Source organism: Ranitomeya variabilis, chromosome 1, assembly GCF_051348905.1.
Source record: "Ranitomeya variabilis isolate aRanVar5 chromosome 1, aRanVar5.hap1, whole genome shotgun sequence".
Classification (NCBI taxonomy): Eukaryota; Metazoa; Chordata; class Amphibia; order Anura; family Dendrobatidae; genus Ranitomeya; species Ranitomeya variabilis.
The window spans coordinates 1,039,609,519-1,039,627,840 of record NC_135232.1 but is presented as its reverse complement, the minus strand read 5'-3'; the positions used below and the strand labels follow the sequence as shown (position 1 = coordinate 1,039,627,840).

The window sequence follows — 18,322 nt, the reverse complement described above, 5'->3', positions numbered from 1 at the left end:
GCCACATGCACAAAAGTTGCAACACATGCAAAAGTTGCCTCACACAAAACTTGCACATACTCAAAAGGCACCACACGTAAAACTCGCCACGCGCAAAACTCGCCATGCGCAAAACTTGCTGCACACAACTTGCTACACTAACCTGTCACATGCAACTCGACACACAAAAAGTTGCTACACGCATGTCGCCACACAAAACTCATCTCACAAAAGTCCCTACATGCATGTCGCCACACGCAACTCAACACACACAACTTGACACACGAAACTCGCCCTAAAACACACACAAGTCTGGTATCCTTCAAAAATAAAAATCTGATTAATAAGCAGACAAACTACAAGAGCAACAAATGTACCATATAGGAATCCGGCAGCTGTCAGTCACATGACCAGTCTATTATGTGTATGTGTGAGCTAATATATACTGCCAGGGGGTGGGCTTACTGTTGGCTGGGGATTTATCAGGCTGCCATTTTAGCTTACAAATACTGAGGTAAAAATACTGACCAAATAACGTGTGAACGAGGGCTAATACAGGAGGAGATGGCATACAGCTATATACTATATACAGGAGATGACACACAGGTATATACTATTTACAGGGGAGATGACACACAGGTATATACTATATACAGGAGGAGATGACACACAGATATATACTATATACAGGAGAGATGACACACAGGTATATACTATATAGAGGAGGAGATGACATACAGGTACATACTACATACAGGAGGAGATGACATACAGGTATATACTATATACAGGAGGAGATGACACACAGGTATATACTATATACAGGAGCAGATTACCTACAGGTATATAGTATATACAGGAGGAGATGACACAGGTATATGCTATGTATAGGAGGAGATGACATACAGGTATATACTATATACAGGAGATGACACACAGATATATACTATATATAGGTGAGATGACACACAGGTATATACTATATACAGGAGATTACATACAGGTATATCTAATATATAAAGCTGAATGTGTGTATGTATGTATGTGTGTATGTCCGGGATTGGCATCTGTACCGTCGCAGCTACAGCCACAAAATTTTGCACAGTCACACGTCTGGACCCCGAGAGCGTCATAGGCTATGTTGTGAGGTGAAATTTTAACCCCGCGCGTTCCAATTCACCAAACAATTTTGCTCCTATCTACATAATGGGGAAAAAGTGAAGGGAAAAGTGTTGGAGGAAAATTGACAGCTGCCAGATGTGAACAATGAGGACTTAAAGAATGAGAGCGATGGCGACAAAGAGTATATACCGTACAGTTGCTAAGGTGGGGCCCCGACATGGGATACTCACCACACACGGGGATATGAACACAAACACAAAATGCGCCACACACTACCACGTGCTTGAACACATATACCACCCTCAGCACACATTTCACCACACACACACACCAACCTCGCCACATAAAAGTCGAAACACAAAAGTCACCACTCAAAACTCGCTACATGCAAAACTCGCCATATGCAAAACTAGGCTCACGCAAAACTCGCCACACGTGCAAAACTCACCTCATGGAAAACTCACCTCATGCAAAACTTGCACACACAGAAAAATTGCCACATGTACAAAAGTTGCACCACATGCAAAAGTTGCCTCACACAAAACTTGCACATACTCAAAATGCACCACACATAAAACTCGCCACGCGCAAAACTCGCCATGCACAAATCTTGCTGCACACAACTTGCTACACTAACCTGTCACATGCAACTCAACACACAAAATGTTGCTACACGCATGTCGCCACACAAAACTCATCTCACAAAAGTCGCTACATGCATGTCGCCACACGCAACTCAACACACACAACTTGACACATAAAACTCGCCCTAAAACACACACAAGTCTGGTATTGTCCTTCAAAAATAAAAATCTGATTAATAAGCAAACTACAAGAGCAACAAATGTACCATATAGGAAATACGGCAGCTGTCAGTCACATGACCTGTCTATTATGTGTATGTGTGAGCTAATATATACTGCCAGGGGGGAGGGCTTCCTGTTGGCTGGGGATTTATCAGGCTGCCAATAGCAACCAATCACAGCTCAGCTTCTATTTTGCTACAGTTAATTAACCTGAGCTCTGATTGGTTAATATAGGCAACAAAGACATTCTCAGTATAACAAAGCTAATATATGTTGTGAAATGCTTCTATTTGCTTAGTTTTTGCCTTTTAATAATTACATTTCTATCTATTTGTTTTGTGGTTTTTGTGTGCAGAATAAATTTTTGTTAACACATTCTATTTTGCTAACAGCAGTCATTAACCCGGGCGAAGCCGGGTAGTACAGCTAGTCAGAAATAAAATCCATAGAGATGTGAGTCCAAGGCCTCTTCGGAATAGGCAAAGATAACAACAATCCACTAGCCCGAGAACAACAAGGCTTGGCCCGAGCACAAACATCACAAGACTGCACAAAACCTCGCACATCTCGCGACAGGGAAGGCCACCAGAAGGACCTAGCCACCAAATCCCTGGTACCAAAGATTCCAGGATGACCAGCTAACGCAGAAGAATGGACCTCCGAGATGACTCTACTGGTCCAATCATCCGGAACAAACAGTCTACCAGGCGGGCAACGATCAGGTCTATCCGCCTGAAACTCCTGCAAGACCCGTCGCAAGTCTGGGGAAACAGCAGATAATATCACTCCATCCTTAAGGATACCTGTAGGTTCAGAATTACCAGGGGAATCAGGCTCAAAACTCCTAGAAAGGGCATCCGCCTTCACATTTTTAGAACCCGGTAGGTAAGAAACCACAAAATTAAACCGAGAGAAAAATAACGACCAGCGCGCCTGTCTAGGATTCAGGCGCCTGGCAGACTCAAGATAAATCAAATTCTTGTGGTCGGTCAATACCACCACCTGATGTCTAGCCCCCTCAAGCCAATGACGCCACTCCTCAAAAGCCCACTTCATAGCCAAGAGCTCCCGATTACCAATATCATAATTTCGCTCAGCGGGCGAAAATTTACGAGAAAAGAACGCGCAAGGTCTCATCACGGAGCAGTCGGAACTTTTCTGCGACAAAACCGCCCCAGCTCCGATTTCTGAAGCGTCGACCTCAACCTGAAAAGGAAGAGTAACATCAGGCTGACGCAATACAGGGGCGGAAGAAAAGCGGCGCTTAAGCTCCCGAAAGGCCTCCACAGCAGCAGGGGACCAATCAGCAACATCAGCACCCTTCTTAGTCAAATCAGTCAACGGCTTAGCAACATCAGAAAAACCAGTTATAAATCGACGATAAAAATTAGCAAAGCCCAAAAACTTCTGAAGGCTCTTAAGAGAAGAGGGTTGCGTCCAATCACAAATAGCCTGAACCTTGACAGGGTCCATCTCAATGGAAGAGGGGGAAAAAATGTACCCCAAAAACGAAATCTTTTGAACCCCAAAAACACACTTAGAACCCTTTACACACAAGGAATTAGAGCGCAAAACCTGAAAAACCCTCCTGACCTGTTGGACATGAGAGTCCCAGTCATCCGAAAATATCAAAATATCATCCAGATACACAATCATAAATTTATCCAAATATTCACGGAAAATGTCATGCATAAAAGACTGAAAGACTGAAGGGTCATTTGAAAGACCAAAAGGCATTACTAAATACTCAAAATGGCCCTCAGGCGTATTAAATGCGGTTTTCCACTCATCCCCCTGCTTAATTCGCACTAAATTATACGCCCCACGAAGATCAATCTTAGAGAACCACTTGGCCCCCTTTATTCGAGCAAACAAATCAGTAAGCAGTGGCAAAGGATACTGATATTTAACCGTGATTTTATTCAAAAGCCGATAATCAATACACGGCCTCAAAGAGCCATCTTTTTTAGATACAAAGAAAAAACCGGCTCCTAAGGGAGATGACGAAGGACGAATATGTCCCTTTTCCAAGGACTCCTTAATATATTCCCGCATAGCAGCATGTTCAGGCACAGATAGATTAAATAAAGGACCCTTTGGAAACTTACTGCCCGGAATCAGATCTATAGTACAATCGCAATCTCTGTGCGGAGGTAGTGAACCAAGTTTAGGCTCCTCAAAAACGTCACGATAATCAGATAAAAATTCCGGAATCTCAGAGGGAATAGATGACGAAATGGAAACCAATAGTGATGAGCGAACGTGTTCACTCGAACCTGGTGTTCGATCGGACATTAGGGCGTTCGAAGGTGTTCGGTATTCGGCCGAACATCTCGCGGTACTCGAGTGAAATCTCGTTTTTGTTTTTCTCATTTTTGGCGGTTTTTCAAGGAGCCAATCATGTTAGGTGAGCCTTCTAAGCTACTAGCATGACGTAGGGACATGTACAAGACGAGAGCAGTGAGTGGCTGGCCAGATCAGGTGACCTGACCAGCCAATAGACTGCTTTCATTATGTTCGGCGCTTTCAGCCATTTGCAGTGTGAAAGAGCATAGGGACAGACGTGCTGGGGGGACTGGGAATTGATAGGGACTAGAGCAGGGACAAAGACCAGAATTAATCAGGCAGGCAGGGTGCAGAAATCAACAGCCCTTGTCAGGGCTAATCTACGTTTACTACTACTAGTCCTCTCTTGTATTTGCTGGCTAGCTGTGTGGCAGCTGGGACCAGGAGTGCAGCGGCCGCCATCTTAGCTGCGCACTCACTGTCTCAGTGCCAAGTCTCAATCTCAGTCTCCAAGTCAATCTTTATAGGCATTAGGCATTAGGCAGGGATCGTGTGTGCATTAGGCTGGGCTTTATAGTGCGGCGTCCGCCATTTTGGGCAAACGCCGCACTATTAGAATATCGGCTGCTGGATGTTCCTCAGACTCCATTTAGCCTCCAGCACACGCTGTCTGTAACCTCATTTGTGCTGCTGTCTGGGACTTGTAGTGCCTCAGACTCCAGCACACGCTGTAACCTCATTTGTGCTGCTGTCTGGGACTTGTAGTGCCTCAGACTCCAGCACACGCTGTAACCTCATTTGTGCTGCTGTCTGGGACTTGTAGTGCCTCAGACTCCGTAGAGTGGTACAGCACACGCTGTCACCTCATTTAATAATAATAATATTAATTAATAACAATAATTAATAAATTAAAAAAGGAAATATTTGCGGCCTAAAAATAAAACCGCATAAGATATAAAAATGCATTTTTGAGTGATACAGATATACCACACCTGGCCCAAAAATATTTGTTTAGCGTACACATAAGCGCAGTGTACAGAATACGCAATTCTGCCACATATATAGTATATATATATAGTATAGAATACCCTACATTCTAATCCAAGGTTTTGTGTGTCCAAAAAACCGCATTAGATAAAAATTGCATTTTTATAGCACGCCATATCTAATAGTTAAAGAAATAAAGGGTATTTGATGTGAAGAAATACCACAAATATAAACACAGTTTTATATCTGTTACTGGTACCCAAGTTTTGTGGTTCAAAAATACGCTCTGTATTTAGTGACTAGGCCTGTTGCCAGATTTGTGCACGCCATATCTAATAGTTAAAGAAATAAAGGGTATTTGATGTGAAGAAATACCACAAATATAAACACAGTTTTATATCTGTTACTGGTACCCAAGTTTTGTGGTTCAAAAATACGCTCTGTATTTAGTGACTAGGCCTGTTGCCAGATTTGTGCACGCCATATCTAATAGTTAAAGAAATAAAGGGTATTTGATGTGAAGAAATACCACAAATATAAACACAGTTTTATATCTGTTACTGGTACCCAAGTTTTGTGGTTCAAAAATACGCTCTGTATTTAGTGACTAGGCCTGTTGCCAGATTTGTGCACGCCATATCTAATAGTTGAAGAAATAAAGGGTATTTGATGTGAAGAAATACCACAAATATAAACACAGTTTTATATCTGTTACTGGTACCCAAGTTTTGTGGTCCAAAAATAAGCTCTGTATTTAGTGACTAGGCCTGTGGCCAGTTTTGTGCACGCCATATCTAATAGTTACATAAAGAAGGGGTATTTGATCTGAAGAAATACCACAAATATAAAACACAGTTTTATATCTGTTACTGATACACATCAGTTTGCTGTAAACCAAGGTTTGGTTGCATAAAATACGCTCTTTACCGAATAGTCCTTTTTGCAACACGCAATATATCCTCTGTTTGGACAAATAGAGTGTATTTCACCTTCATAACTAGCTTTTCTAGCATAACCTTTACAATGGTGAACCCCAGGGGTAAGGGACGAGGACGAGGACGTGGTCGTGGGCGTCAAAGTGAGGTTGCAGGCAGAGGCCGTAGTCCTGGGCAGGGTGACACAGTACCTGCTTCTGATGGAGCACTGGAACGCCGCAGAGTACCCTTTTCTAGCTTCCTGTCCCAATTTACAGTGTCACGTGGCACACCCCTATTGGATCCCCAGCAGTGCGAACAGGTGATCAACTGGATAGCGGATAATGCATCCAGTAGTTTATCCACCGCCCAGTCTTCCACGCAGTCCACCAACGCTAGCCAAGGGAGTGGACCTCAGGATCTTTCAGCTCAACCTCCTCCCGCCCAGCCTGGCCCCTCCTTGGAAATTAGTGATTCAAATCCTGCATACTCCCAGGAACTGTTTTCCCAACCCTTCCTAGATTCACAAAGCACTGCTGAGCAGCAACCTGACCAGTGGGTCTGTCCCGATGCCCAAAATAGAGAGCTTTCCCAGTCTGTGGGTGATGAAAGTGGGGATTTACAAATAGTCTGTGGAGAGGTGTCTGAGGATGAGACACGGGTGTCAGACAGTGAGGTGCTTGTCAGTGCAGTAATTCCCAGGGGGGAGCAGGCTGATGAATGGGAGGAGGAGGAGCCGGTGGATGATGAGGTGACTGACCCCAGCTGGGTTGTTAGGCCTAGTCAAGAGAGTGCTTCGGAGGGGGAGGCAAGTGTAACATCAGAAAACGTTGCAAGAGGTAGACGTGCGACCAGAGGGAGAGGCAGGGCCAGAGTAATTTCATCAGACAGAGGTTCAACAAGTGAACCAGTTTGGTCGAGGCCTCGGTGTTCTAAAGTCTGGAGCTTCTTTAAAGAAAGTGAGGAGGACCGACGGACTGTGTTGTGCAACCTGTGCCACACCAAGCTCAGTAGGGGAGCCACCACTAGCAACCTAAGCACTACCAGCATGCGCAGGCATATGAGTGCTAAACACCCAACTCATTGGAATCAAGGCCGTTCACCTCCTTCTGGTCGCACCGCTGCTACTTCCCCTGTGTCACATGCTGGCTCTGCCAGTAACTCCCCAGCCCAGGAGCCCGGCACCAGCGACTCCCGCCATGCAACCACCCCTGCACCTTCACCATCCCCCCCACAATCCACCAATGTGTCCCAGCGCAGTGTTCAGCTGTCTTTGCATGAAACATTTGAGCGCAAGCGCAAATATGCCTCCACCCACCCACATGCACAGGCCTTAAATGTCCACGTCTCCAAACTCCTGAGTTTGGAGATGCTGCCCTACAGGCTGGTGGAGACGGAGGCATTCCGCAACCTGATGGCGGTGGCTGCCCCTCGCTACTCCGTCCCAAGCCGCCACTATTTTTCTCGATGTGCCGTCCCAGCACTACACCAGCACGTGTCTCAGAACATCAACCGTGCCCTGACCAACGCGGTTACAGAAAAGGTCCACTTAACCACGGACACGTGGACCAGTGCTGGGGGGCAGGGACACTATATCTCCCTGACGGCACATTGGATTAATTTGGTTGAGGCTGGGACAGAGTCTGAACCGGGGTCAGCTCATGTGTTGCCCACACCCAGGATTGCGGGGCCTACCTCGGTGACTGTTTCCCAGGATTACTATACTTCTCCCCCCTCCTCCTCCTCCTCCTCCTCCACAAACACCACTTGTAAATTTCCATCCGTGGACACGCCACCTTCAGTCGGCAGCTGCAGTCGCAGCAGGACCGCAGTGGGCAAGCGCCAGCAGGCGGTGCTAAAACTGCTGAGCTTAGGTGACAAGAGGCACACTGCCCAGGAGCTGTTACAGGGCATGACGGCTCAGACGGATCTTTGGCTGGCGCCGCTGAACCTGAAAGCAGGCATGGTCGTGTGTGACAACGGGCGTAATCTGGTGGCGGCTCTGCAACTGGGCAGACTCACACATGTTCCATGCCTTGCCCATGTGTTCAATCTGGTGGTTCAGCGGTTCCTCAAGACCTACCCCAATCTGTCAGATTTGCTCACCAAGGTGAGACGCATCTGTGCCCATTTCCGCAAATCCACCACTGATGCTGCCACCCTGAGGGCAGTGCAACGGCGCTTACAACTGCCAGCTCACCGACTGTTGTGCGACGTGCCAACGAGATGGAATTCCACCCTACACATGTTAAACAGGGTTTACCAGCAGCGCAGAGCCATTGTAGACTGTCAGATGACCACTTCCACCAGAACCGGTAGTCAAGTTAGTCAGCTTCCTCAAATCTACAATGAGGAGTGGACGTGGATGTCTGATATATGTAAGGTGTTAAGCCACTTTGACGAGTCAACACTGATGGTCAGCGGGGATAACGCCATAATCAGCGTCACCATCCCGCTGCTTTGTCTGCTGAAAAAATCATTGCTCAGCATGAAGTCTGAGGCGCATCGATTGTCACAGGAGATGGGGGAAGAAGAGTTGACTGAGAGCCAGAACACCAGCCAGTCTGTTTCTCAGAGTGTAACTGAGGAGGGGGAGGAGGAAGATGAGGATGAAGAGGAGGAGACTGTGGGCGAGACTGAAGACGGTACCCATTCCCTCTTCTCAGTTCAGCGTGTTTGGGCTGAGGAGGAGGAGTTGGAGGAGGAGGAGGAGGAGGAAATGGAGAGTCGGCCTGTTGCGGAGGGGGAATTCTTACGTGTTGGGACTCTGGCGCACATGGCTGACTTCATGTTAGGCTGCCTTTCCCGTGACCCTCGCGTGAGAAAAATATTTTCCACCAGCGATTACTGGGTGTTCACCCTCTTGGACCCCCGGTACAAGCACAACTTTTCCACTCTAATTCCTATAGAGGAAAGGAGTATGAGACTGCATCAATACCAACTGGCCCTGGTGCACAAGCTGAAAATAGCCTTCCCATCTGACACCGCTAGCGGCAGAGGACGTGGTTCTGAGGGCCAACAAGCGAGGGAGAGGAGGGGAGCAGGCAGCTTGTCAAGCGCTGGCAGAGGATCAATCTCCAAGGCCTTTGCCAGTTTTATGTCACCCATGCAAGAGTATGCCACCAATCCACAGTCTAGACAGAGTAGAGGCGAGATTTACAGAAAGATGGTGAAGGACTACCTAGGTGACCATACCAACGTCCTGCATGATCACTCTGCTCCATACAACTACTGGGTTTCAAAGCTGGACACGTGGCCAGAACTGGCACTGTACGCCTTGGAGGTGCTGGCTTGCCCTGCCGCTAGCGTGTTGTCAGAGCGGGTCTTCAGTGCAGCTGGTGGCATCATCACCGATAAGCGTACACGCCTGTCAACTGACAGCGCTGACAGGCTGACGCTTATCAAGATGAATAAAGCATGGATTTCTACAGATTTCCACTCGCCACCGTGTTAAAGCAGCTCAAACTGAAGTCTGTCATGTCACCGTGCTACTCTCCGTGCTGACGCTGCTGACGCCTCCACATGCTGGGTCTTCGCTACCTCCAAACTATGTAATTGTGCCACTCTGTGGCCTCAATGTGTAAGGAATGATGCTGCTGCCGCCTCCTCAAGGGTCCGTCACCGTGCCACTCTCCGTGCTGACGCCTCCACATGCTGGGTCTTCGCTACCTCCAAACTATGTAAATGTGCCACTCTGTGGCCTCAATGTGAAAGGAATGATGCTGCTGCCGCCTCCTCAAGGGTCCGTCACCGTGCCACTCTCCGTGCTGACGCCTCCACATGCTGGGTCTTCGCTACCTCCAAACTATGTAATTGTGCCACTCTGTGGCCTCAATGTGTAAGGATTAAGGAATGATGCTGCTGCCGCCTCCTCAAGGGTCCGTCACCGTGCCACTCTCCGTGCTGACGCCTCCACATGCTGGGTCTTCGCTACCTCCAAACTATGTAATTGTGCCACTCTGTGGCCTCAATGTGTAAGGAATGATGCTGCTGCCGCCTCCTCAAGGGTCCGTCACTGTGCCGCTCTCCGGCCTGATGCTGCCTCCGCATGCCGTGCCCATAGCTGCCATGCTGTGTCAGGCTCAATTTCGGTGTGTTTCACCTGCTACCTCATCAAAGTGGGTCACTCTGTCACCACAAAGCTGTTGGCCATAATTTGGCGTAATGGTGCATTTGGGCAGCCTCAGAGGCAACTATGCATGCTGCCCCTGCTGTTTCCTGTCCATTCCAGTGTTGTTTCCATCATTTTCTGAGCTTCCCAGGTTTTTAGGCGACCTTCCCTGTGCAGAGCTTTGGTCCCGCTGAAAAATGTTCGAGTCTCCCATTGACTACAATGGGGTTCGTTATTCGAAACGAACACTCGAACATCGGGAGATGTTCGACTCGAACAACGAGCACCCGAACATTTTAGTGTTCGCTCATCACTAGAAACCAAAGGTACGTCCCCATGAGTCCCCTGACATCCCCAGCTTAACACAGACATTGCTTTCCAGTCGAGGACTGGGTTATGAGATTGCAGCCATGGCAATCCAAGCACCAACACATCATGTAGATTATACAACACAAGGAAGCGAATAATCTCCTGGTGATCCGGATTAATACGCATAGTTACTTGTGTCCAGTATTGTGGTTTATTACTAGCCAATGGCGTGGAGTCAATACCCTTCAGAGGTATAGGAACTTCCAGAGGCTCTAAATTAAACCCACAGCATTTGGCAAAGGACCAATCCATAAGACTCAAAGCGGCGCCAGAGTCGACATAGGCGTCCGCGGTAATAGACGATAAAGAGCAAATCAGGGTCACAGATAGAATAAACTTAGACTGTAAAGTGCCAATTGAAACAGACTTATCAACCTTCTTAGTACGTTTAGAGCATGCTGATATAACATGAGTTGAATCACCACAATAGAAGCATAACCCATTTTTTCGCCTAAAATTATGTCGTTCATTTCTGGACAGAATTCTATCACATTGCATAATCTCTGGCGCCTTCTCAGTAGACACCGCCAAATGGTGCACAGGTTTGCGCTCCCGCAAACGCCGATCAATCTGAATAGCCATTGTCATGGACTCATTCAGACCTGTAGGCACAGGGAACCCCACCATAACATCTTTAATGGCATCAGAGAGACCCTCTCTGAAATTCGCCGCCAGGGCGCACTCATTCCACTGAGTAAGCACAGACCACTTACGAAATTTTTGGCAGTATGTTTCAACCTCATCTTGCCCTTGAGACAGGGCCATCAAGGCTTTTTCAGCCTGAATCTCTAAATGAGGTTCCTCATAAAGCAACCCCAAAGCCAGGAAAAATGCATCCACATTGAGCAACGCAGGATCCCCTGGTGCCAAAGCAAATGCCCAATCCTGAGGGTCGCCCCGGAGCAAGGAAATTACAATCCTGACCTGCTGTGCAGGATCTCCAGCGGAGCGAGATCTCAGAGACAAAAATAATTTACAATTATGTTTGAAATTCTGGAAGCGAGATCTATCCCCGGAGAAAAATTCAGGTAAAGGAATTCTAGGTTCAGATATAGGAGCATGAATTACAAAATCCTGTAAACTTTGAACCTTCATAGCGAGATTATCCAAACCAATAGCTAAACTCTGAGGATCCATTTTAATCAGGTGAAATCAGAACCATTCAAGGATTAGAAGGAGAGAGAGACGAAGGCTGCAGTAAGCAGAGATGCAAGTGAATCAACTAATAAGCAAACTCAGAAAAAAAAAAAAATTCTCTGCAGACTTCTTTTCTCTCCTTTCTTCTGCCAGTTATTTTAACTCTTGGCCGGCCAAACTGTCATGGTTCTCAATGGCAAGAGACCGTAGTAAAGCATACAAAAGGACTAGCTCTTGGAAGATGGGAACTCGAGCTGACTGTGAGCTAAACCTACCGCACAACTAACAGTGGCCGGGTAGCGTGCCTACGTTTTATCCCTAGACGCCCAGCGCCAGCCAGAGGACTGACTGACCCTAGCAGAGGAAAATACAGACCTGGCTTACCTCTAGAGAAATTTTCCCCAAAAGGCAGACAGTAGCCCCCACATATATTGTCGGTGATTTTAGAGGAAAATGACAAACGAAGTATGAAGATAGGTTTAGCAAATTGAGGTCCGCTTACTAGATAGTAGGAAGACAGAAAAGGGAACTTCACAGTCAGCAGAAAACCCTTTCAAAACACCATCCTGAAATTACTTTAAGACTCTAATATCAACTCATGACACCAGAGTGGCAATTTCAGCTCACAAGAGCTTCCAGCCTCAGAAATATTCAAAAACAGAGAACTGGAACAAAAATGCAAAACAATCTTAGGACTACAAGTCCAACTTAGCTGATAGTAGTCTAGGAGCAGGAACATGCAACAGAAAGGCTTCTGGTAACATTGTTGGCCGGCATAGAAATGACTGAGGAGCAAGGCTAAATAGAAACTCCCACATCCTGATGGAAACAGGTGAACAGAGGAGATGAAGCACACAAGTTCAGTACCACCAGTAACCACCGGGGGAGCCCAGAAACCAAATTCACAACAGTCAGGGTTAGGGGTGTGGTTAGGGTTACAGATGGGATTAGGGTTAGGGGTGTGTTTGGATTAGAGTTTCAGGTAGAATTGGGGAGTTTCCACTGTTCAGGCACATCAGAGGCTCTCCAAACGCGACATAGCGTCCGATCTCAATTCCAGACAATTCTGCGTTGAAAAAGTAAAATAGTGCTCCTTCCCTTCCGAGCTTTCCCGTGAGCCCAAACAGGGGTTTACCCCAACATATGGGGCATCAGCGTACTTGGGACAAATTGGACAACAAAATTTGCGGTCCAAGTTCCCTTGTTATCCTTGGGAAAATAAAAATTTGGGGGGCTAAAAATAATTTTTGTGAAAAAAAAATAATTTTTATTTTCACGGCTCTGCGTTATAAACTGTAGTGAAACACTTTGGGGTTCAAAGTTCTCACAACACATCTAGATAAGTTCCTTGGGAGGTCTAGTTTCCAATATGGGGTCACTTGTAGGGGGTTTGTACTGTTTGGGTACATCAGGGGCTCTGGAAATGCAACGTGACGCCTGCAGACCAATCAATCCAAGTCTGCATTCCAAATGGCGCTCCTTCCCTTCCGAGCTCTGCCATGCGCCTAAACAGTGGTTCCCCCCCACATATGGGGTATCAGCGTACTCAGCACAAATTGGACAACAACTTTCGGGGTCCAATTTATCCTGTTACCCTTGTGAAAATACAAAACTGGAGGCTAAAAAATAATTTTTCTGAAAAAAAGAATTTTTATTTTCACGGCTCTGCGTTATAAACTGTAGTGAAACACTTGGGAGTTCAAAGCTCTCAAAACCCATTTTTTTGTGAAAAAATATGATTTTTTATTTTATGGCTCTGCATTATAAACTTCTGTGAAGCACTTGGTGGGTCAAAGTGCTCACCACACATCTAGATAAGTTCCTTAGGGGGTCCACTTTCCAAAATGGTCTCACTTGTGGGGGGTTTCATTGTTTAGGCACATCAGGGGCTCTCCAAACGCAACATGGCGTCCCATATAAATTCCAGTCAATTTTGCATTGAAAAGTCAAATGGCGCTCCTTCCCTTCCGAGCTCTGCCATGCACCCAAACAATGGTTTACACCCACATATGGGGTATCAGCGTACTCAGGAAAAATTGCACAACAATTTTTGGGGTCCAATTTCTTCTCTTACCCTTGGGAAAATAAAAAATTGGGGGCGAAAAATCATTTTTGTGAAAAAATATGATTTTGTATTTTTACGGCTCTGCATTATAAACTTCTGTGAAGCACTTGGTGGGTCAAAGTGCTCACCACACATCTAGATAAGTTCCTTAGGGGGTCTACTTTCCAAAATGGTGTCACTTGTGGGGGGTTTTAATGTTTAGGCACATCAGGGGCTCTCCAAACGCGACATGGTGTCCCATCTCAATTCCAGTCAATTTTGCATTGAAAAGTCAAATGGCGCTCCTTCCCTTCTGAGCTCTGCTATGCGCCCAAACAGTGGTTTACCCCCACATATGGGGTATCGTTCTACTCAGGACAAATTGCACAACAACTTTTGTGGTCTAATTTCTTCTCTTACCCTTGGGAAAATAAAAAATTGGGGCGAAAAGATCATTTTTGTGAAAAAATATGATTTTTTATTTTACGGCTCTGCATTATAAACTTCTGTGAAGCACTTGGTGGGTCAAAGTGCTCACCACACATCTAGATAAGTTCCTTAGGGGGTCCACTTTCCAAAATGGTCTCACATGTGGGGGGTTTCATTGTTTAGGCACATCAGGGGCTCTCCAAACGCAACATGGCGTCCCATATAAATTCCAGTCAATTTTGCATTGAAAAGTCAAATGGCGCTCCTTCCCTTCCGAGCTCTGCCATGCACCCAAACAATGGTTTACACCCACATATGGGGTATCAGCGTACTCAGGACAAATTGCACAACAATTTTTGGGGTCCAATTTCTTCTCTTACCCTTGGGAAAATAAAAAATTGGGGGCGAAAAGATCATTTTTGTGAAAAAATATGATTTTTTTTTTTACGGCTCTGCATTATAAACTTCTGTGAAGCACTTGGTGGGTCAAAGTGCTCACCACACATCTAGATAAGTTCCTTAGGGGGTCCACTTTCCAAAATGGTCTCACTTGTGGGGGGTTTCATTGTTTAGGCACATCAGGGGCTCTTCAAACGCAACATGGCGTCCCATATAAATTCCAGTCAATTTTGCATTGAAAAGTCAAATGGCGCTCCTTCCCTTCCGAGCTCTGCCATGCACCCAAACAATGGTTTACCCCCACATATGGGGTATCAGCGTACTCAGGACAAATTGTACAACAACTTTTGTGGTCGATTTTCTCCTGTTACCCTTGGTAAAATAAAACAAATTGGAGCTGAAGTAAATTTTGTGTGAAAAAAAGTTAAATGTTCATTTTTATTTAAACATTCCAAAAATTCTTGTGAAACACCTGAAGGGTTAATAAACTTCTTGAAAGTGGTTTTGAGCACCTTGAGGGGTGCAGTTTTTAGAATGGTGTCACACTTGGGTATTTTCTATCATATAGACCCCTCAAAATGACTTCAAATGAGATGTGGTCCCTAAAAAAAATGGTGTTGTAAAAATGAGAAATTTCTGGTCAACTTTTAACCCTTATAACTCCCTAACAAAAAAAAAATTTGGTTCCAAAATTGTGCTGATGTAAAGTAGACATGTGGGAAATGTTATTTATTAAGTATTTTGCGTGACATATCTCTGTGATTTAAGGGCATAAAAATTAAAAGTTGGAAAATTGTGAAATTTTCAAAATTTTCGCCAAATTTCCATTTTTTTCACAAATAAACGCAAGTTATATCGAATAAATTTTACCAATAACATGAAGTAGAATATCTCACAAGAAAACAATGTCAGAATCGCCAAGATCCGTTGAAGCGTTCCAGAGTTATAACCTCATAAAGAGACAGTGGTCAGAATTGTAAAAATTGACCCGGTCATTAACGTGCAAACCACCCTCGGGGCTTAAGGGGTTAAGGAGCTTTCATCCATCGACAGTCATTCATCTGCACACACACGTTATCAAGTTTATACTAGCGCATGGCTGTGCAGCCATGAAATCTTTTATAGAGGAAGCTCTCTGGGACCTTCCTAGTGGTCTAATAGGAGCTGCTACAGGACCTGAGCATGTGACCCCTGACCTCCAATGAGAGGTCTTCCCTTGGGCATGCTCAGTAGAGAAAAAGCAGGACTTAGTCCCAGGAGCGTCTGCTCGCTGCTGAACAGTGCTGGTTACAATGGCTGAGCCTGGAAGGGCAGCAGTAACCAAGCACACAGTATCTGCCTGAGCCAGATGCTGGGACCGATGTCTCTGCTGAGCAGGCTCCACTGCGGCTGGAAAAGAATGGCACACCGCAGCGGATTTGGTTCGAGATTTCCCCTGTGGAGCGGTGGGAACTCGACACCTAACATGGTGTGCTTGGTTTTAACATAATTTTATTCTTTCATGAGTTATTTACAAGTTTATGACCACGTATAAAATGTGTTCAAAGTGCTGCCCATTGTGTTGGATTGGTAATGCAACCCTCTTTTCCCACTCTTGACACACTGAAAGCAACACCGCAGAAGAAATGCTAGCACAGGCTTTCATTATCCGCTGTTTCAGATGCTGGGGTCATCTGAAGGCATTTGTCTATGCTGTGAAGATACGAGATGTGCAGCATCTGAAACAACGGATGTTGCCAATGTATGATTATGCTATTGCAGGGTGCAGGCGCGTGATTCTGGCGCCACCATTACACTTCACGTGGCACTGTGACGCTGATGGGAGGTGGGTTGTATGATAACGAAGACAAGAGGCAGAGATTTCTTCCAGGCACCGCATGCCACAGAGCCTGGAAGAAATCATTAGCATACAGAAATAAAATATGATTTCTTAACACGAAGACCACTAATATGAGGCATACAGGTAAGACTAGTTTAACCATTCTATCACCTGTATGCCCATATTAATAGGTTATATGCATCTCAGGGGATTGTCAGATGATTCCCTTTTATGTTGAATCTGTTAAAGAACAGTTTATTACAATGAGAAATGGATTTATCCTCCCTACTTGATGCTGCTGATATTGATTTGCTATTTAACTAATTGATCTATATAGACAGAGACTGGTTTTATATGTCTGAAATTGTCTAGGGGGTGAAATGATTAGTAGAAGCACAAACAGTTCCACTTTCTTTACTGTTTTTTTTTTTTTTTTCAATTTCTTAGTTTATTTTCTAAAAAATATAGAGCTTCAAATCAGTGACAGTATTAATGTTAGTAAATATTAGGACTTATTATTTTCTTATTATTTTGTATAGTTTTCATCGTAATGTAACTTTTCAGTTCTCCATTTTGCTATTTTTTTTTTAGAATCTCTTAAGTGAAAAAGTGGAACAGATGATGGAATGGAGCTCCCGGCGATCTGTCATTCGTATGAATGGTGACAAGTTCAGAAGATTTGTTAAGGCACCACCACGAAATTATTCTGTTATCGTGATGTTCACCGCCCTTCAACCTCAGAGACAATGTTCTGTATGTAGGTGAGTAGATTATTCTTGTATGAAATGTCCTATATGATGACTGGTTATCTATCGCTCAGGGTTTATGTGTCGTTATTACACGTAATGTAACTGATGTAAAGTCCTAGAAGTCCTCATTGACTATCATGAGTTATCTAACGTCTTACTTCTGTGCTGTGAGCCATCTAAAATCTTGCTTCTGTATTTCCATTATTGCTTTTTTTTTACATTCTCATGATTAAGGATCTGCACAAACACTGTCTGCAGAATTATTACAACTGAGTATTTTGACCATTTGATCATTTATATGCTAATTTTCCAACTCCAAATTGTATACACTTGAATGCTTATTGGATGGAGCGGATCATGTGATATATATTTGGGTAATGAAGAGGGTGCGACATAAGGATACATCACTCTTTATTAAGGTGTGCAGAATTATTAGACAGTTTGTTTTCCTCAGGAAGTAATCCAAAAGACAGATTTAGCTAACTCTGAAAAGTAAAAAATTGTTACAAGTCTTACATAGGAATTCAGCACTCTTGAAATTGATAAGATATTGGGATGTGGTCATAGAAGAAATAGTCAACAGGGTTGTTGAGAAAAAAAGACACTCATTAACTGCCAAAGATTTGAGACAAATCAAAAGGGAAGCTACCAGAAAGTATTGAGGTGTTGGCTGTTTGATGAGGCATAGCCTCATCCAATCATATTTGGTTCTTCCTGCCTTTACTTCCCACTGTTCCACTCAGTTGTTTTTAAGTGCATATTTGTATGATTGGCATTTTCATTTATCCCTGTACATCTTCCCTTGTTAGTCTGGTTTGTGTATTCCTATAAACTACAACTCCCCAGAGGACACATGAGTACTGATTTATGAGCTCAGCAAGGCACGAGGCCCCGGTGTCTTCACCTTCAGAAGTAATCCGTGGAGCAGGGATAGTTAGGGTGCCCCTAACTGTAGCGATAATGAAGCAGCCCATGGCCCTGGGATATCCTGCAACAGTGCCAAGACAGGTAAACTAAGGAAGACATTAGAGCATGAGAAAAGAAAACTGAGATTGAATTGAAAATGCACAATAAAAGAAAAGGGTGTAAACAGGAGGAAATTGTCATGACATAACTGTAAGAAATGTAAAAAATCAGCAGAATGAAATGGGATATAGAGCAAGACAGAATT

At 44.8% G+C, this 18,322-nt stretch overlaps 1 protein-coding gene across 1 annotated transcript in view; it reads left to right on the top strand.

Moving 5' to 3' along the window:
• Window positions 1–18,322, top strand: part of TUSC3 (tumor suppressor candidate 3) — a 501,792-nt gene that overhangs the window by 184,976 nt on the left and 298,494 nt on the right. Inside the window, exon 2 of the mRNA XM_077279707.1 lies at window positions 16,994–17,163. Coding sequence (XP_077135822.1) covers window positions 16,994–17,163 — 170 coding nt within the window. The remainder of the gene's footprint in view (window positions 1–16,993; window positions 17,164–18,322) is intronic.